At 55.0% G+C, this 20,098-nt stretch overlaps 1 protein-coding gene across 2 annotated transcripts; it reads left to right on the top strand.

Moving 5' to 3' along the window:
- The first annotated feature begins 478 nt into the window (after positions 1-478).
- On the top strand, positions 479-19,390 carry CSF1 (colony stimulating factor 1). Of its 2 annotated transcripts, none has more exons than XM_033093357.1 (9): positions 479-722; positions 3,878-4,000; positions 5,273-5,335; positions 6,902-7,066; positions 10,281-10,428; positions 12,503-12,630; positions 13,223-13,275; positions 13,627-13,685; positions 17,307-19,390. In XM_033093357.1, exons 1-8 carry the CDS (start codon positions 684-686, stop codon positions 13,670-13,672), a joined length of 765 nt encoding a protein of 254 aa, XP_032949248.1. In that variant the 5' UTR covers positions 479-683; the 3' UTR covers positions 13,673-13,685; positions 17,307-19,390. The 2 variants fall into 2 exon arrangements, with proteins under 2 accessions (XP_032949248.1, XP_032949247.1); XM_033093356.1 differs by having other exon boundaries at positions 482-722; positions 11,609-12,630; positions 17,307-19,388.
- Positions 19,391-20,098: the final 708 nt, after the last annotated feature.

Here is a 20,098-nt window from a genome sequence, read left to right on the forward strand (position 1 = left end):
GCTCCACCAGGTGCGGCTTCGTGCACAGCCGGGGAGGCTCCAGTCTTCAGTGTTTGTCCCTGTTCTCAGCCCATTTCCTGGTCAGATTTGGGAATTTTCAGGCCTAGAGGGAAAGTCCCTTGAGAGGAATGTTAGAAAGAGGGAGAGAGCACCGGATCCGCCTGGAAAGCCCAGAAGGAAAGGAAAGGAAGGGAAAGGCTCGGTGCCGCAGCGCGCTCGCGGAGGGGCGCGAGGCGGTGGAGCCCGCGTTACTTTGCCGAAGGCTTTGGAGTTGAGCACAGAAGAAAAGGCCACTGGAAGACTGGCGGGGAAGCCCAGCCCAAGGGTGGGGGCGGGGAGGCGGCTCAGTGGGCCTCTCGAGTGTGTCTGTGTCTGTGTCAGTGCGCGCGCGCGCGCGCGCGTGTGTGTGTGTGCGCGCGTGTGTGTGTCTGGCGCCTGTCCAAGGTGATTTCCCATAAACCACATGCCCCCAAACTCCCTTTAAAAGGCTGTGCCGAGGAGCTGGCCGGTGGAGCCGGCTGCGGAAAGTGAAAGTCAGCCTGGTGCTCTCCACGCCGCCGCCGGCCCTCCGCACTCCCAGGACAGCGGTGCGGCCCTCGGCGGGGCGCGGACTCGGCGGCGGCCAGCGAGCCAGCGAGTGAGCGAGGGCGGCCGACGCGCCGGGCCGGGACCCAGCTGCCCGTATGACCGCGCGGGGCGCCGCCGGGCGCTGCCCTCCCACGGTAAGCTGCGGCCACGGCGGCGGCGCGGGGTCGGGCTGGGACGCGAGCTCGGCGGCGGGCGCAGCCCCTCGAAGCCAACTGCGTCGGCACGCAGGCTGCCGAGGCTCTCCAGCCGCGGCCGCGGGTTCCGGCTGCCAGCCCATCTTTGCGTGCGCTCGGACTGCCGGCGCGGCGGGGTTGCACTCGGGCTGACACCGGAGGCGGCCCTGCAGCTGCTCCGGGGGCTGCGGCGCTTCCCTGGGAAAGGGAAGGCTGCTCACCCCATTGCACGGAGGGGTACACTGAGCCACTCGCTGGCGAGAGAGAGAGAGGTGTTTGCAGCCACGGGCAGGGGCTCCATGTCCTAGGGGGCCCCTGCCTCTGTCCCTTCTGACGGGCTATCGCTACGGGACAGGCGGGGTGGCTGTGTGCTGAGTGTAGCACCTTCCCCAGTGGGTACCTTCCTCGTCCGCCATGCACATGCTTCCAGACTCTGCTGGGGAGTGGGCGCTTCTGGATGGAGAAAGTTCAGGGTCATCCACTTATGGAATGCCAGGGCTTGTGCCCAGGAACTGCTGGCAGAAGTAAGGAGCTGGGCAAGCCTCTACATGTTACAGCTCATAATCAGGAACTGTTGGGGACTTGGGTGGCTGGATCAATTCTGTTTTGGGGGACCAGACTCCAGAGTTGCCTGGGGCTAGCTCTGAATCTTTTTCTTGCAAACTCGGGTGCAGTCCGTTGGAGAGATCCTGGGCTTGGTGATGGTAGAGGAAGGTAGAAGGAGGGTTTGGTGCTGGGGAGCTGTGGACAGGGGCTGGGGCCGCTCAGGACGGCTCCGGCAAAGTCCTGCCCCCACCGAGGGCAGTGCCTGCTGCAGCTCCTAGAAAGTACATGGCTGCACCGGTTCATGAACAGTAGGTGTCTCCCGATGGGTTTGCTTCTGCGGAACCCTGGAGGAGAATGGCAGGAGAAATATGGGGGCAGAGAAGCAGAAAAATGTTTGGAGGGTCAGGGAGGGAGTTGCAGGTTGTGGGAGAGGGAGAGCAGAGCTGAGAGAGGAAGCCCGGGAGGGCAAGGTGAGAAGCAGCAGGACAAAATAAGGAGCTGGAGGTGAGACCATGTGGAAAGTGAAAAAGAACAGAAAAGGGGGGTAGTTTTAGACAGGACAGCCCAAGGACGCATGGTGCCAAGGTCTCTCCAGGGACCTTACTGATGGGGAAGATGGAACAGACTGGGGACAGGTGAGGATGGACAGCTAGGCTGAGACGTCTCAGCATCTCTCTGAGCCTGCAACAGACTCCTTCCTGGCTGCCCCAGACGCCAAGGCTGGTGTGGGTGGGAGGAAGAAAGAAGCGGGAGAAGAGGCAGCCCAGCCAGATACAAGCTAGAATGTTAACTCTTTGGTGCCAGTCCAGATCCTCCTCTGAGACAAAATTGGGACCCAGGTGCAGGGGTGGCCCCCTTTGGCACCCATAAAGTAGGTCTCCCTCATGGGGGCTGCACTCCTCCCACACTAAAGCCTGAAACAGCTCCAAAACCAGTCTGCCCTTGGGGTTAAGCATTGCCCTCCCTTTGCTGTCCCCAAACATCACTATCTTGAAGTGCTGTGGCAAGGATGTCTTCCTGAGCTTCCCGTCCCCATGGCCCTTTCCTCCGTACCAGTTACACCAGGCGCAGAGCCTCGGTGACAGCCAGCCTGGAGCAGACATACCTTCTGCATGTTCCCGTTTCCTCTACTGGGCCCTGAACCAGAGGTTCCTGAGGACCTGGGCAGTCATTCCCACCCAGGGCTACCTCCTCAACTGCCCAACACAGCCCAAAGGTGCCCCCGTGACAGTCCTCCCCCTTCTACACTCTCCCTTCCCTAGGTCAGGCCAGGAGCCTCACCCATGCCAGTGCTGAATGGCAATGGGCCATCCTGTGCCTCTTCGCTCCCGGCCTCACCCTCCCTCTCTCTGCCACCAACATCTCCGCATCTTTCAAGGTCTCACTAAGGTCCCTCCTCTCTGCAGCCTCCCTGGTAGCCCGGCCAGGGTCTCTTCTCCCTGGTAAGAGCTGGCAAACATTTGGGCTTTTAGTTATATGTACATCAGCAGGTTGTTGTGGGCTGTGTCACAGCCTCCCCGTGTTTTTCCAATGTGCCATTTATTTGCAGTATGTGTCCTATCATCTGGATTACCAAGGCAGAGCCTAGAGCTCAGGAAGGTGCCAGCCCTCACCCCACCCTGACAGCATTTCCCGGGATCTGGGGGCATCAGCTGCCAGGAGGCGACCTCCAGCTGGGGAAAGAAAGCCCAAGGGTTTTTCTCTACCTCTGGTTGGAGAAGGGGAGACTTAGGGCCAGGGAGAGGGCTAAGGGGTGAGGAGGAGGGAGAGAGGAAGGAAGGGGAATGACAGGGTGTCAGAGCCAGTCCTGTCACTCAGGGGGAGCAGCTTCTGGGCCAGGTGGGTGCTGAAAGAGGGGAGAGATCTCAGGAAATGTCCTGGCCATGTAAAGAGTTAGCTGGCTGGATGCAAAGCCTGATGGGGCTCTGATGGCAGGTGCCAGCCGGGGATGGCCTGGAGCTGGTACTGCTGCCTGCCTCTGATCAATTGGTTGGGCTGCTTTTGATACACACAGTCAGGGCTCCAAAGGTCTCTGGCATGGGATCGGTTCCCAGTAAAGCTGAGTTTGGGCCCTTGGTTTTTCCAGTAGCAGAGCCAGCCCAGTGTGGAATCAGGTGGGAGGAAGGGCCAGGAAAGGTCTCCGGCTCAAAGTCTGGAAGCCGGTACATGAACATGGACTTGAGAGGAGCGGGCAGTTCACAGGATGCCTGGCTCAGTGTTTGATGTTGTAGGAACAGAATAATGGGTAGACATGTGTGCTGCAGGAGTTTGCTGTGGAATTGGAATTTAGACTGGCAGTGTACCTCCCAGATCTTCACTACAAGTTCAGTGTACAGTAAGGTTTGGCTTGGGTTAATCTGGGAAAGCTTCTTGGAGGAGATGACAATTTGGGTTGTTATCGAGAGAGAGCCAGGTTGTGTCATGGCTGTTAGGCAATCCTGAGAAAGCTGGATTTGGGGAATGCTGCATTCTGGGGTGAGGGAAAGAGCCTGTAGCCTTGTAGGTATGAGGGCATGGGGTTTTCTGGAGAGAGTGAGAGATGGGAAGAAATGACATCCTCTCTATCACAGACATGGCTGGGCCCCCGGCTGCTGCTGGTCTGTCTCCTGGTGAGCAGGAGTATTACCGAGAAGGACTTGAAGAATTGTAGCTACATGATTGGGGATGGACACCTGCGGCTCCTGCAGCAGCTGGTGAGTGTATGGCCATACCTACCCTTCTCCCTGCTAGGGAAACTGAGGCAGAAGACAGGGAGCAGGGTCAGGGAGGGGTGGCAGGTAGAGAAACAAGGCTGTGCAGGACATGGCTCGTGGCCCCCACCCAGCTCCCATGATGCTCCCCTCATTGACCTTCTCAAAGTCAGGGCCTCTGACCCATTCCCCTCCAACCCTGAAGCCCTGGCTGGCTCCCCTGCAGGCAGGAGACAGAATGGGCTTCTAGCTGGTTGTCTGGGTGAATGATTGCCTGGAATGTTAATCGTGGACTATGTAAAGGCTTGTTAGGCCTGCCGTCTGTCCCCCAGTAGGATGCTTCCTCTAAGGAGCCAGCCCAGTCTGCCCGTTGTGTCCAGATGTTGCCTCTAGCTCCTGGACTCCCAGATGTGCTGCCAGCCTGGCACCCAGGGCCTCAGCCAGATTTGGAGGGGAGGCTCATGCCTAACTCGCTACCCTCCACCCTCACGTCCCTGGTTCTTGCCTGAGCCCTGGAGCTGAGATGGCCTGCTCACCCAGGGCCGTGAAGGAGCCTGCGCTTCATGCTAACTGGGCCAGCAGAATTGTCAACAATTCCAAACATGGTTCAGCCAAGCAGAATCAGGTTGCTGTCATGGCTGCTGTCCTGCTCAGAAGAGAATTTACCATCTCTCTGGCCAGCCAGGCAGGGTGGGGCACTACTGGGGAAGGCCAGCTCCAGAGCCCTGAGCTTAGGGCTGGGCCTCCTGCCTCTCTTACCCCTATACTTCTCCTCCTGCAGGAAGCTGCCGCAGTAATTCAAAGTAGACCAAGAGCCACAGTACTCTCTGAGGCTTAGACTCACAGAACCACTACTCTGGGGGCCAAGGAGGGCTTTCAGGGCATCTAGCCCGAGCCCCTACAGATCCTGAATCCCCAGAACTCATCTAGCCTCTGCTTGAATTCCTTCCATGACAGGGAGCTCACTACCTCCCACAGGAGATTTTGTCCTATATCCTTTAATAAATAGTTCTTCCCTATAACTAGCTGGCACCTGTCAGATTTCATGGAGTGGGAGGTAGAAGGAAGAGACTTCTTATTCTTCCACAGCCCTCCACTGGGCACGTGGGAGGCACAGGTCTTCCCCTAGCCTTGGCCCTGTCTTTCCAGCTGTGGTTGATGGGAAGGTGGATAAGGAACAAACCCTAGTCCACCCAGGAACTCTAGTCCCCATTCTTAGGCAAGTTCAGTCAAGCTGCAGACACCCTTCTACCACTGGCCGGCTCTCTCTTACAGATTGACAGTCAGATGGAGACCTCGTGTTCAATTGACTTTGAGTTTGTAGACCAGAAACAGTTGGTGAGTTATGGCTGTTTACAAGGCGCAGTGGTACGCACTTCCCAGGGTGGGAATATGTGGTAGTGTGAAGGCCGGAGAAATCCTAAAGCTGGGCGGGGTGAGGGCATGGGGATCCCTGTGGGTTCAGGGTCCAGGGCTAGGGGTCACTTCCCTGGCTGCTCCCTTCTCCTGGTCCCTAGCACATGTCAGGTCTTACTATGTGCCAGGCACTTTACTAATTTAATCCTGATGGAACTACTGTGTGCTGCACTCATCTTGTTTATTGTCCCCAGAGAGGTTAAGGGAGCACAGCTAGTATGTGGTGAAGGCCTGATGTGAACCCAGGCAGGTTCTTTAGAGCCTGAGGCAAAACAATATGTCTTCTGGGTCACATGTTTTGCTTAAGTATGTCACCTACATCCAGCAGGCAGGCCAGCAACCAGGGGGTCAGTCTGGCCGCTTCCTTCCTCTTCCTGCCCCATCCTCAACCAGACACCAAGTGCTACTGGTTTGGCCTCCCAGCAGCTCTGGGTCCTGCCCCAGCCCCACTCCATTATTTGCTTGGACAATTTAAAGAACATCCGAAATGTGCTCCCTGCTGTCAATGCACCCCTCAGCCTGCCACTAAAGGGACTTCTTGGAACCCTAACGTGTTACTTTCACTTCCTTTCATCAAACCTGTCAGGCACCCCCCTCACTCCAGGAGAAAGCCCAGGTTGTTTAGCCTGGGTTTACAAGCTCCAGTCTCCACGCACAGCCCCAGCCACTCGCCCATTCCCTGCTCCTTCCTGCCCCCAGGCCTTCGCACAAGCTCTTCCTGATACCTGTAATGCCTTTCCAAGTGTCCCCACCCCATCCCGTATTTTGTTTGTTCATCTTTGTGCTTCATACAAAATTGCCATGATGCCCAGAAGTTGCTCCCATCTCTGAGTTTCTCCACATCTGGCCCATACATAGTTCCATTAGAACTGGAGACCCCCCCTTTCAGTCCAAAGAATAACCTCTGTATTTCATTCATTCGCTCACTCATGCCTTAACAAGCATTTACTGGGAACCTACAGGACCACGTGCCGGGAATACAGAGCTAAAGCAGAACCTCTCTTGAGGCAACCACCGTCGTCTTCAGGGAGACAAAACACTGAGGTTATTCTTTGGACCATGAGGTGTACCTCTACGGCCTGAAGGATTAGAAGGAACCATATAGTAAAGTACTTTCTTTATGAAAGTGAGAGAGAGAGAGAGAGAAAGAGAGACAGAGAGACAGAGAGAGAAGTTCTCCAGAACCCACCCTCCCTATGCACTTCCATTCTGACTAAAGTCTCATCCCCCAGACACCCGAAGTTCTCTCTAATCGGAATCCACATGTCTTTCCCTCTACCCCATTCCCCAGCAGTGCCAGGTCCCAAAGAGAGAGAAGGAAAGGCCAGCTGAGGGCAGCATCCTCCTTAGTACTAGAGTGGTGTGGCCTGGGGGAGGGGGCGGCGGGCTGCAGCGCTCCATCTGCCTGGGGTGGGGGCCATCTGGCCATGAGCCTGGACTCCCAGACCACATTGGCCAGACCATCAACTCCAGGTTCTCCTTTCTCAGAAAGACCCGGTGTGTTACCTTAAGAAGGCATTTTTCCTGGTGAAAGCCATAATGGAGGACACCATGCGTTTCAAAGACAACACCTCTAATGCCAAGGCCCTGGCGACGCTGCAGGAACTCTCTGTGATGCTGCAGGACTGCTTCCCCAGGGAAGAGCAGGACAAGGTAGGAGGGTCCGTCCGGAGCTGGAAGCACTGGGGAAAGGCACAGGTGGCTCTGGGGCCCCCTCCCTGCCCACAGGTGCAGAGTGCACTCACTTCCCTCACTCTGTCACTGTTCGCTCACTCGCTCATTCCTTTCTTCTTCCCACAAACCTTTGCTAAGGACTTAGCATTCAGGAGACACAGTGCTACCATGTTTCTCCGAAAATAAGGCCGAGTCTTATATTAATTTTTGCTCCAAAAGACGCATTAGGGCATGTTTTCAGGGGATGTCTTATTTTTTCATGTACAACAATTGACATTTATTCAAATACAGGTCACGTCATCTTCTTCTGGAACATCGTCATAACATACTAACAGCGTCCGTCTGGCTGACGATCTTAACTGGGGCTTATTTTTGGGGTAGTTCTTATTTTTGGGGAAACATGGCCTTCACAATGTCTTCATGAACAAGAGCTACATAGTTCCAGCCGTCATGGAGCTTGTAGTGAAGTGAGGTTGGCAGCCATTAAACAAACAGTGGCACAGATAAGTGGAATTATAAACCCTGAGGACTATTCATTCATTCAACAAATGGTTAATGAGTGCCTACTGTGCAGCAGGTACTGTCCTAGACACTGGGAAACAAAAACTGACAAAAATCCCCACATTCACGGAGCCTACACGTGGGGGTGGTGAGACAGTTAACAGAACATGTAAGTAGAATATGTGGTTTGTCGGAGGGCAATAGGTACATTGCAGAAGAGAAAACCAGGGGAGGGAAGACCTGGAGGACGTGAGGCAGTGAGCCATGAAGAGCTACACAGGGCTCTGAGAGGGAGAAACGGGATTCTAGAAGGGGGTGGGCAGGAAGAGACAGGGAAGCCTTCTGAGTAAGAAACCCATTTGAGGTCCATAGATGGGTTAGGTGAGGAAACAATAAGCCTGGTCAGAACATTCCAGAACAGAGAATGCTATGCACAAAGCCCTAAGGTAAGCAGGAACGTGTACATTCAGGAACCCAAAGGCTGGGCAGACGGGGAGAAAGGAGAGGCGATGGGAGCCAGATCACCTGGGGTCCAAAATGTAGGATTTTGTCTAAAGTGCGGGGGCAGCCGTGGTGAACAGGCAAGTGAGCTAATCTAATTTAGGCTTGAGACCACTCTGGTTGCTGTGCGGAGAATGGCCGGTAGGGAGCAGGTAGGAAGGCTGGGAGACCAGCAGGAGGCGCAAGTCCCAGCCAGAGACTAGATTTGGCAACATGGAGGTCACTGCTGGTGGCAGGTGCAGATCGGGGTGAACAGAGAGGAAATGGAGGCAACACTGTAGAGGAGTTTGGCTCCAAAAGGGTGCAGAAAAAGAGAGGTTGCTGGAGGGAGTGTGAGATTGAGAGAGGAAGGCTCTTTTCATAAGAGAGGTATTAAAGCTGTTGTTTTCCAGTGTTAAGGTTCACCAGAATCACTTGGGGAGCTTATTTAAAATATAGATTTCAGTGTGCACACCTAGAGAGTCGGATGCACTGGGTCTGTGGGTGGGCCCAGGAATGTGTATTTTAACAAGCCACCCACCCTAGGGGCACTGGTTATTACGGGGGGGGGGGGGGACCGACTCCAGGAGGGAGGGAGCCATTGAAGCTAGAGGAGCTAGTCTCCTGAGGAGATGGCCGCGGAGGGATGAAGAGCTCCTGAGGAGAGAAGGGCACAGCTCTGTGGAGACAGGTGGGCATCTGGGACCTTCTGTCTGATGGTTCCTGGTTTCCCCGTGAAGAAAAGCGAGAGAGCCAGCTCCTCTCTTTTTTACAACAGCCCTGCAGGAAGCTAGCACAAGTCGTTTTGACTTTGCAGATGAGGAAATTAGCCCAAACTGGATAGTTCACTTGGCCAGTGTTACCAAGCTGGTGAGTGATGGAGCTGGGCCCAGGTCTTCTCATCCCGACATTCATTCATCATTTATCTGGTAAACATTTATTAAGGGCCTGCTATGCACAGACCACGGGATACAGAGATGCCTTCAAGGACTTCACAGCCTTGCAAAACCCCTAATTCTCCCCTGGGTGGCGCAGTTTAAGGGAACATTTGGTATTTGAAGTTATCAGCAAGTAGGCCATAGATGAAGCCAGGGGCATGCATGGCATTGTCTGGTGTGAAAGGAAAGGTGGGCCCACGACTGAGCCCCGAGGAATGCCAGCTTTTAGAAGTCAGATGGAGATGGAGAGCCTGCTAAGGAGACTGAGAAGGAGCCACTTAAGAGTTGGGAGGAATCCCAGGAGTGTGTGAAGTTTCTCAGAGCTCCAGTGTGTGTGGGGAGCCTGGGCGCCACGAGCAGAAGTGAGAAAAGTAGCTCAACAGACAGGGCTGGGGTAGCCTCCGCCCTCCTTCTAAGACACACCAACACCCGAGAGGGGCCCTCAGGCCCAGGGCCTGCTCCAGGCCGTTCTCTACACCATGGCGCCACCCACCCACCTCCCCAACAACTTCTCAAATGTTTTCTCTTTGCTCTGTGGGTCAGGTTAGCAGATCTGGACCTGGCCAACAAGGCCCTGCAGGCCCTTGCGCTTGCTGACCTCTCTCAGTTGCATCTCTCTCCACTCTCCTCCTGTATGGCAGTACTGTAGCCACTCTAGCTGTCTTTCAGTCTGTCAACAGTTCAGGCTCTTTCCTACCTCAGGACCTTTGCACAGTCTATTCCCATTGCCAACCCTGTCTCCTTTCCTGGTTAACCCTTGATCATCTTTCAGTTGGTTCCTTGGGGATCTTTGCCCTGAGCTCTTATTTAGGATCATTCAGTATTTCTTCACAGGGCTCACTGCACTTGTGACAATGGATTTAGTGCCCATGCCCTCCTGGTCCCTCGGCCAGGGACCACGTCTCTCATTCATTGCATGATTCCCAGGTAATTACCACATGCCTGCAATATATATACATATATATATATATAATATATATAATATAAATAATATATAAATATATATATAATATTACATATATATACACATATATAATATATATGTATATATATATATAGGTATATATATATAATATATATATATATGGACCCAGGAATAAATGACATATCTCACGGCCTCAGACTGATTCTGCTGCAAACCAGGGCAGAGAGGAGGGAGAAAATGAAAGAGAAAAAAAAGACAGATGTGAGAAAGGCCAAGGGAGTTTGACAAAGAATCTAGAGAACGGGGCCAATACTCGCCCTCACGAAGGGGGGCCCTGCTCTCATTCCAGGCCTGTGTTCGAACTTTCCATGAGACGCCTCTCTGGTTGCTGGAGAAGATCAAGAATGTCTTTAATGAAACAAAGACTCTCCTTAAAAAGGACCAGAACATTTTCAGCAAGAATTGCAGCACCAGCTTTGCTGAATGCTTCAGACAAGGTAAGTATGGAGGGGGCCAGAAAGTGTGGGCTGAGGGAAGGCGTGTGGAACAGAGGAGGGACTGGGAGGTGACACAGGGGCTGGAGGGCCTTCTGGGAGGCAGCCTGGCTGCTACTCGTGCCTCTGTGTGTGTAGATGTGCTTGTTTCGTGTACATATGTGGCTTCATGTACCTCTGGGTGGTCCCAGGCACATGTCTGTTCTGACATGTGTGTGCATGCACACCTACATATGTCTGCATGTCAAGGCATCAAGAAGGATCATGCTTGTGGCTGTGAGATCAGGGAGCGGAAAAGGGGACCCCTCTGGAGAGCCCTGTAGGCACCGAGGCTTTCCCCACCAGCTCTACAGTCTGGCTGAATGTGTGTGGGGGGTTCCATGAGAGAGCAGAAGCTCCGTCTGGGAGTCAGGTCCCTTGCTCCAGGAGCTCTGCTGCGAATCACCAGGATACCCTGGCTGCAGAAGTCCTCAGGATGCTTTGAATGTCCCCTCAAGGGACAGGCTGGATTTGAAGTCTGAGCATCATTCAAAGTCTCCCAGTGCACACTTATATACCCTGCGTGTCTTCGTCTCTGCGTCCTGTGCCACGTGTGTCGTCCTACATACAACCTTGCTGCCCGAGGCAGAGGCTGAGGCCCTACCACCTGCCAGTGGCTAAGTCCAATGTCTTTGCTTCAATGCCAAGGCCTCAAGCCTTGGCCACATTCCAGCCCCAGCCTGTTTCTTCCTGTGGCTGTGGCTGTGTGGTCCCTTGCTGTGCATGAAACCACCTTGCTGCTTCTAGCCAACATATTGTCTTTGGGGCTTGAGGGTGTCTTGTGTTAGTCCTGGAGGCCACTGCTCAACCTCCTGGCCGGCTGCTCAGCATCCCTGGCTTGGCATCTGGCCAGCTGGAGCTCCAGGAAGGGCTGTTCTCTGGTCCTCGCTGACTGTAACCCTCCGCCTGTGCCTCTAAACCCCACTCTCTGTTTTCTGCAGTTTGCACCTTCCCTGCTTACAGCCAGCGTCATGCACATCGCCTCCAGTCCTGTCCTCTCCTCAGCCCCAGGGCTGAGTTAGGGGGTGAGGGGCCCCCCAGACCCATATCCCCCTCTTAACCCCGTCTGGGAAAGCTGTTCTGGAGGCTGGTGACTCTATCTCTTCCCCGTCTTTCTCTCTCCCTCTCTCTATGGTTCTTTCAGATGTGGTGACCAAGCCTGATTGCAACTGCCTGTACCCCAAAGCCACCCCTAGCAGTGACCTGGCCTCTGTCTCCCCTCAGCAGCCCCTTGCCCCCTCCATAGCTCCTATGGCTGGCTTGAGCTGGGCTGACTCTGAGGGGACGGAGGACAGCTCCCTCTTGCCCAGTGAGCAGCACCTTCGCACAGTGGACCTGGGCAGTGCCAAGCAGCGACCACCCAGGAGTACCTGCCAGAGCTTTGAGTCACCAGAGACCCCAGGCATCGAGGGCAGCCCCACCGGAGACTCACCTCAGCCCCGCTCCTCTGTCAGTACCCCCATCTCTGAGATGGAGGACGTTCTGAACTCTGTGTTGGGCACTAACTGGGCCCTGGAAGAGGCCTCCGGAGAGGCTAGTGAGGGTTCTGTACCCCAAGGGGCAGAGCTTTCCTCCTCCAGGCCAGGAGAAGGTAGCATCCAGGCAGAGACCACCAGACCGAGCAACCGTTTCTCAGCAACTTCTCCACTCTTCCGACTGGCAAAGGGTCTGCAGCCAGCATATGTAACTGGCATCGCCCTGCCCAAGGTGGGTCCTGTGAGATCCACTGGCCAGGCCTGGAGTCACACCCCTGAGAAGACAGACCATCCGTCTGCCCCGCCCAGAGACCACCAGGAGCCAGCCTCTGCCAGGGCCTCGTCACTGCGCCCACACGGCCTCAACGGTCCCTCCACCCTCTCCACTCAGCCAAGGCTTCCCAGCGGCCACTCCTGGGGCAATGTGCTGCCTCTTGGGGAGCTGGAGGGCAAGAGGAGCACCAGGGACCGGAGGAGCATCACAGAGCTGGAAGGAGGACGAGCAAGTGAGGGGGCGGCCAGGCCCCCGGCCAATTTTAACTCCATTCCTTTGACTGACGCAGGCCATGAGCAGCCCCAGCCCCCGGAGCGTGTCTCCCGCCTACTGGTACCCGGCAGCAGCTGCGGCGGAGTCATCCTGGCCCTGCTCGCCGCCGTTGGTGGCCTACTGTTCTACAGGCGCAGGCGGCGGGTAAGACAAGCCTGATGACGGAGAGGAGGGCATCTCCTGGGGACAGTGGCACGGTCGGTCGGTCGGTCGGGTGGAGGAGCAGGTCCAGCTGGTGGGAGGTCAGCGTGGGTTCAGCCTGGGTTCTTCAGACACTAAGACAGGAGTCTGACTGAGCACAGAGGAGGGGGTGTTGCAATGGAGGGACTTTTTTTAAGAATGGGGAGGGTTCACGCTATAAGGTCAAGGGGAAGGGACGGAGCAGCAGGGAGTGGGAGAGAATATTCTTAGGCCAACAGCAGGCTGAGAACCCAGATGGGAGGAAAGCGATGCTGTGTGAGCACCAGGGAAGGGTGTTCTCTGGGGCTCTGCAGAGCCTGGGCCCAAGGACCCTAGGGTAGGAGACAGCCTGTACAGGTGGGGGAGACAGGGCATCGCCAGCAGAGAGGCTTCAGGGAGCTCCCCTGGCCCTTGGGCTGATCCCCACTTCTGGGTAGCTGGGGGAGACTTTGGTAACCATCTCGTTGACTCCCTGGGCAGCCCTGCCTGGGGATGGGGCTATGGTCCCCCCAGCCTCCCCCAGCTCCTCAGTGAGCCTGCTCTTTTCTGTCCCCAGAGCCACCAAGCGCCTCAGACAGTAGATTCTCCCATGGAGCGACAAGAGGGCAGGTGAGAGTTTTTTGATTTTTTTCGGGGGGGGGGGAATGGGTGTTCTGTAGAAACTGGTGGCCTGGCTTGTCTTGGTGTCTATTTCCTCTTGATTTGGGGGAGATTTTCTCCCACTTGCTCTGAGAAAATGCAGCTCAGAACAGGAGGTGGGGTGGAGAGGAGGAAGAGTGTCTCTTCTTTCCTAGATATCTGGGATATTTCCTGATTTCTTCTTAGGGTTAGGCATTTCCGGGTCTTCTAAATCTGAGAGGGCTGGAGCACATGTGCAGGGGGTTGGGGGCAAACTTAGGGGGATCCCTCACTACTCAGTTGCTACTGAAGTCTTATGCCAGCTCTGTGCTCTGCCCACAGCCCCCTGACCCAGGATGAAGACAGACAGGTGGAACTGCCAGTGTAGAGGGAATTCTAAGGTAAGACTCTGCTTTGGATCTCTCTCCATCCCTTAAAATTAGCTACATCCTTTTTCAGTCACCCTAACTTGTTGGTGATACCACCAACTCCCCTGAGGCCCACAGACTTGACTCATACCCCTCTTTCCTATTCCCTTTCCCACCCATCACCAGGCCGGCCAACCTTCTCCTTTCCGGGTCCTCAGGTCTCCCCACAGTGCCTCCATTCCCTCCACCCCATCCGAGGCCAGGCACTATTACTTCTGCATTGGTTATTCCTTCTGCCTTGGGCTTCTAGTCTTGCTGGCATCTTCCAACCCAAAACAACCAACATCTTCTTGTGTAAGGTCTTTATCCTCCTGGGGTATTTCAGTAGCTGTGCATCGCCAACACACTGTTCTCAGCTTGGCTCCCAAGCTCCTCCAGGAGCTGCCCCTAACGTGCATCCCTTGCCAGCTTCCTCTCTGCTTGCACCTTGACTTGACCCTTCTCCCCAGACAAGATCATTTCTGCCTCCCTGCTTTTAGATTCATGGAGCCATAGAATCTTAGACTTGGAAGGGCTCTCAGAGGTCATTTGGCCTAGCGTCCCACTACAAAGGGGCCTCCCCTCTCTGCATCCCTGACAAGGAGTCGCCCAGCTTCAAATTACACACTCTCTGACTCAGGCAAGCTCCCTGCCATCTCCCAATAGCGCCGTGAGGAAGTCCTTCCTCGTGAGAAGCATAACTGGCTTCCCTGCCTCCCTCTATGATTGTCTTCCTATTCTCACAAGAGCTTCCCCCAATATCTAAAATCAGTTATCCATGTCCCCTTTAAGAATTCTCTAAGCTAAGTGTGGCCGAGTCCCTCAAACATTCCTTATATGATATGGTTTTCAGACCCCTCACCATCCTGGTCGCCCTCCTTTGGACACACTCGTTTCTCAATGTCCCTCTGAAAATGTGGCGCCCAGCCCTCGACACAGTGCTCCAGACGTTGTCTGACCAGCTCAGAGTACAGTGGGACTGTTCACCTTCCTTGATCTGGACAGTGTTCTGCTATTCCACACAGATTAAGATTGCATTAGTTTTTCTGTGTTTTGTTTTTCAAACAACTGCATCGTATTGTTGTCATATGTTGAGCTTGTGGTCCATTAAAACCCCTAGTTCCATGTCCCATAAACCTCTTTCAAACCCGACTGTCTATCCTGTACTTGGACAACTTAATTGTTTCAACCAAAGTGCACTTTATATTCACCCCTGTGAAAACCACCCTGGTGGTTTCTGGCCATCACCTGCGCCTGTGGAAATTGTTTTCCGCCCTCATTCTGGCTTCCTCGCCCTCCCACGTGCATCTCCGGCCCACTGATTGGTGCCTTCTGGGGTCCTTGCTCTTGTTGTTGACAAGGACGTGATCCTTATTACTCCTCGCCTGCCGGTGGTTCCAGGCCGCCCCACCCTCCCTCCCTTCCTTCCCCTGTATCCACAGTTAGTGGCAGGAAGTCTTCCTTCACCACCTTCTGGTTGCTCCTTTAGTTCATACCCCTCTGCTCTTTTGTATTTGTTAAACACCATTTCGATTTGCACTTATTTGGATATCGTTTTTATACATTTGAACATTCTTATTTTATGTGTTTGTGTACCTTTGGCACCCCTAAAAAGGCTGTAAGCCCCTTGAGGGCAGGGACTGTGTCTTCCACCTTTTTTTTGCATTTCTTTTTCTATCCTTAGTTCCAATACAAAGATGGCTTCTTTGCACTTGCCAAGAACTCAATAAATGTTGACTGACTGGTTTCAAGGCTGATTGACCAGTTGACTTGGCCAGTTGTCTCTAACTGACCAGCTTTCTGGCTGACCAGTTAACCAGCTAACTAATGGACTGTGACTGACTGGCTGAAGAGCATGTTGGGTGACTGACTGACCAATTGACTGGCTGGTAACTGCCTAACTGGTTAGTTGTTGATTGGGGAGATTATTGACTAACTAACTAGCAGGCTGATTGTCTGACTGGCTGGTTGGCTGACTGGCAGACTAGCTGGGCTGACTGGCAGACTAGTTTCCACTTACACCCCGTGCCAAATGCCAGCGAGTGCCTTAGGGCCTTCCCACGTGTAGAGTGACATGTCTGGGCCACTCCGAGAAGATAGGAGATCTGACAAATGCTCAAAGTCAGAGGGGCCTATTTAGACAAGAGCAAAAGCGACACGTCTGTAATCCTGGGGTCTCCCTTGTTTGTCGGTACGGTAAGTGGGTCAGCTGGAACACCGGTGGGGCTGTGAGGATGTCTCAGACCCCCGTGGGACTTGTAAGCAGAAGATGGACTAAGACTCAATGTTCACCCTCGGACTGCCCCCTGGCCGGCCCTCTGTGCCATCTCTTCTACGCTCCCACTCTCTTCTCCCTGCATGCCTGCTCTCACGTCTTCCTCCCCTCAAGATTTCACTGATAGAGGGACCCCAAGGCAGGGGCGACATCCCGACCCCTCCTTGGATCAGTAGGTCTAGCCTAAGGGCTTCTCCAGATCATGTGCTCAGAGTCTCGGAGATTCAGGGCCCGCCCCCAGACTAGACTGACTGCTGCTCTGATGAGAAAGATGAGAGAGGGACCCTCAGAAAGAAAACGCGGACACCAGCCCCTCCACTCCAGGGAACCAGGAGATAGGGCAGTGGGCTGAAGCTTGCCCACTTGGTCCTTCTTCCCTCTTTGCCCCAGCAGGGCCTGTGGCCAGCTGTACCCAGCATGGCTCACATCCAGCTTACAGCTCCCCCTTCCTTCTCCCTTCATAGCATGGGAATGGGCTTGGAGCCAGAGGCTGTGGTCCCATCTTTCCTCTTTACCCATCACTGGCTTTGCCAGGAGGGCCTATGGACAGTCAGGGAGAGGAGGTCCACACAAGGTCCAAAGTCAAATTGTTGGATGGAGTCCAGGGGATTTCTGGGCTGGGAACAAAGCGTTCTGAGGATGCCGGGCAAGGGGACAACGACGGGGGAGGGGTGGGGACTGAGCAGGGCCCTGACTCCCATGGATGATGCAGGAAGGCCCCTCCAGAAGGAGGGTTGTTTAGGAGTGAGCATGCCAAGTGGCAGGGAGGGAGTTTCCTTGTCCCAGAACTGCCTCTAGTTCTTCCTCTTCAGTTACCACTGCTCTGCTGTTCTGAATACTGTGTGTGATGACCCTCTGTGATGAACGGTGTGGAGGTGGGAATGAGAAACTCCTCAGTCTTTGCTAGAGTTGACAGGATTCACCCTTGGCTCATTGGACCAAGGCCTGCGAGACGCTCTTGTCTGAGGAGAGGTCCAACCACACTCCAGTGCCCCCTTCCCTACCTGTCAGACCCCTCTGCTTGAGCAACGGCCCCACCCCCGGCCCTGCTCAGACCTCCACCAGGCCCCGTTACCTCCCTCTGTGGTCTCTGGTTCCCCAGAAGGAGGTAGGAGGTGAGGACAGTCTGGCCAGTGGCTTGGACTCCTGCCAGAGAAAGCTGCCTGGTCCCTTGCGGTGTCTGGGGTGGCTGGGAAGAGGAGGGAAAGGATGGGAGGAAGTCCTGCCTATAGCACCCCAAACAGCCCACAGGAACGCTAATGCCAATCCCACCCGTGTCCTCAGTGACCCCTCCCTCCACTCCCACTTGGCTGACCTTCCTTCCTTTCTCTCCTCTACAGCTGGGCGCACAGCACAGTCTCTCCATGGAGATACTATGGGGGCATCCACCTCCCTCCTCCCCAGCCATTCTCCTAGGAATATGGCCTGCCCACCATGAGAGCTCCTGCCTCCCAGGACTAGACCAGAGCAGCCAGGCTGGGGTGCCTCCATCCTAGACCCTCAGACTCTGGACTAAGGGGGCCGGAGGATGCCCCCCACGCTGCTGATATTTATCGTGGGCCCTGGAGGCTCCCGTCCACTTGAGGGAGGCTGGCAAGCCCGGCTGAGGACCCTCTGCCCCTCAGGGGCTGTGTTCTTCTCCCACTCCCCTCCATCCAACGCCTGGGCCAGGGACCCAGAGGCCTGTGGATGTGGGAGAACAGTGTGGGCACTGAGGAATGGAAGAGCCCTTGTGCCCAGAGGACCCACTGGTAGGGTGCCAAGGGATCCCTACGCCAACAAGCAAGGACTTGTGTCTAGAGAGAAGCATGATATTTGCAGGGCGGGACAGCGTCGGCTGAATTTCCCAGAAAGGTGTGCAGCCCGAAAGACGGGAAGAGAAGGCCTGCAGGTCTCCATTGACAGCCCAGAACGGGTCTACGCCCTCCACTTGCCTGCGTGTCCTCTGCTGGTTGCCAGGCGGACAGGGGAGGCCAGCCCTGCCCTCAGGAGCTGCCTGGCTGAGCTGGTGATGCCAAGGTGAAGACCAAGTCTGGCCTCTGCCCTGCTGTCCCTCCAGCCCTGCCAGAGCTTCTCCCGGATGCCGCGCAGAGGCTCCCCTCATGAAGGAAGCCATTGCACTGTGAATACTGAATCTGCCTGCTGTACGGCCTGCCGCCCGTCCCTGTGAGCGAGCATCTGTCCGTCCTCCCGCCCCTCCAACCTCTCCCCCAGCTTCCTGCACTGAGTGCCTGAGCCGGCCTCGCCTGTCGACTGAGGGAGCCCCTGAGCCCTGACCTTCTGCTGACCCAGCCTATGCCTCCCCAGGTGGATCAGACGGGGAGAACTGCTTGGGCCTCCAGCCAGAGCTGGTCTTTAGGCTGTACTGTTGGCCCAGGTTTCTGCATTTTGCACTTTGAAGTTCCCAAGAGGGAAGTGACTAGCGGGAGGAACAAAGGGAGGGGAAGCAGAGGCAGACACAGGGAGAAGTGGCAGGATGAGCTGACTAAAAGTGGGTCTTTGGAATTATGGGTATCGACCTGAGGTTGGGGGAGGCATCTTTGCCCCCCAGCCCTGTCTCTTGCCCTGTAGTAGTCCCCTGCCCCAACCACAGCTGCAAGGCCGCTGCCGGCAGGCACCTGGGGCTGAACGGCTTGTCCCTCTTAGAAGCCCTCCAGCTCTCACTGCCGCCTACCCAATACCACCATCTCTCTGACCAGGCAAGCCAGTGTGGGAGAGGGGTCGGGAGGGTCCAGGCATCTGCTTTCAAGTCTGCCTTAAAGACCTTTGCCGCCATGGCTAAGGCTCTAATGCTGAGCAGCCGGTGACAGGGCTCTCAAGTGCCCTTGGTCCCTTTGTGCTGCTGTGTCTCTCCTCTCCTACTACCCTGGGCTCTCCATCGGGAGACCCCACCCTACCTGGCTATTGGGCTGGGGCCCTGGACCTTCCCTTCCTGCCCTAGAAAGCGAGGGTCTGCAGGCCCCACTTCCCCTGCCTGCTGCTGACAGCTGAGGGAAGGACAACTGAAGCCTTTCCCCATAGGGCTTCTTCTTCTAGTCACAGACTCTATATTTGATACTAGAAAATATGTATTTAAAAATGGAAGGAAAAAAACACACAGAAAAAACGGCATTCTTCCTCTACCCCTACCCCTCAAACATATAGTATTTTAAAAGTCAAGAAAGCAAAGAGCTTCTGCAATGGGTTGGCTTTACTTTCTTGACACGGGAGCGGGAGGGGCCCAGAGCCACCTCTGGGTGTGCACCCCGGCCACCTGCACAGGAACCCCCATCTTTTTCTCTGAGAAAGCTGAGAGGGAACATTGGCTCACACACTGTGAGATTTTGTTTTTATACTTGGAAGTGGTGAATTATTTTATATAAAGTCATTTAAATATCTATTTAAAAAATAGGAAGCTGCTTATATATTTAATAATAAAAGAAGTGCATAAGCTGCCACGTGTGACTCATGAGAAAAGTTGCTTTTGGGGTGTGGGTGGCAAAAATGGGAGTGGGCGAGCATCTAGTGCTGGATGAGCCCCAGATCAGAAAGAAAGCTTTTTCCAACATACATGGGAAAGGAAGGTTCTCTGCAAGCTCCAGCCTTCTTACCAAAGTCTCCTGTATTAGTGCTGTCCCAAACACCCTCATTTGCATATCTGTTTAATAGAAAAACGGACAGAAACCAGCCAAACCTCAGGCCTGGCCACCAGCCCCTGTTCCAGCCCAGCCTAGCCCAGCCTCGGAAAATGGCTGGTTGGGCTCTGTCCAAGGGCCCAGGGCCTCCAAGGACCAGGTTTCTTGACCACTGACCCCTGCTGTCCAGGGGAGGAGCTGGCCAGGCCCTGGCAGGGCTCTGAGGTGAATGGGTATTGTCTCTGGGCTGGGAACTGGGTGATGCTGGCAGGAGGGGGAGAGCCAGCAGGCTGTGTGAGGGGACTTAGGGCCTGATCTTCCTACTTGGAGAGGAGACCAAGGATGCAGCCTTCCAGGGACAGAGGGGTGTTGGGGAGGCCAGAGTGATGGAAGCCCAAACACTCCGGAGGCAAAGCTGTAACAGCAGGGGCCTCCTTACTCCTAAGAACGTGGTAGACAAAGATTTGGATCACTGGTTCTTCCTGGCTCACCTGAGAATCACTTGAGTTATTTTAAAA

The sequence above is a fragment of the Rhinolophus ferrumequinum genome, chromosome 22, assembly GCF_004115265.2.
Source record: "Rhinolophus ferrumequinum isolate MPI-CBG mRhiFer1 chromosome 22, mRhiFer1_v1.p, whole genome shotgun sequence".
In the NCBI taxonomy this organism is placed as follows: domain Eukaryota; kingdom Metazoa; phylum Chordata; class Mammalia; order Chiroptera; family Rhinolophidae; genus Rhinolophus; species Rhinolophus ferrumequinum.

Coding starts and splice junctions, on each gene's coding strand:
- CSF1 (XM_033093356.1), top strand. CDS start 684: ATGACCGCGCGGGGCGCCGCCGGGCGCTGCCCTCCCACG. Junction 7,067..10,280: donor CCAGGGAAGAGCAGGACAAG/GTAGGAGGGTCC, acceptor CTCTCATTCCAG/GCCTGTGTTCGAACTTTCCA. Junction 13,276..13,626: donor ATGGAGCGACAAGAGGGCAG/GTGAGAGTTTTT, acceptor CTCTGCCCACAG/CCCCCTGACCCAGGATGAAG.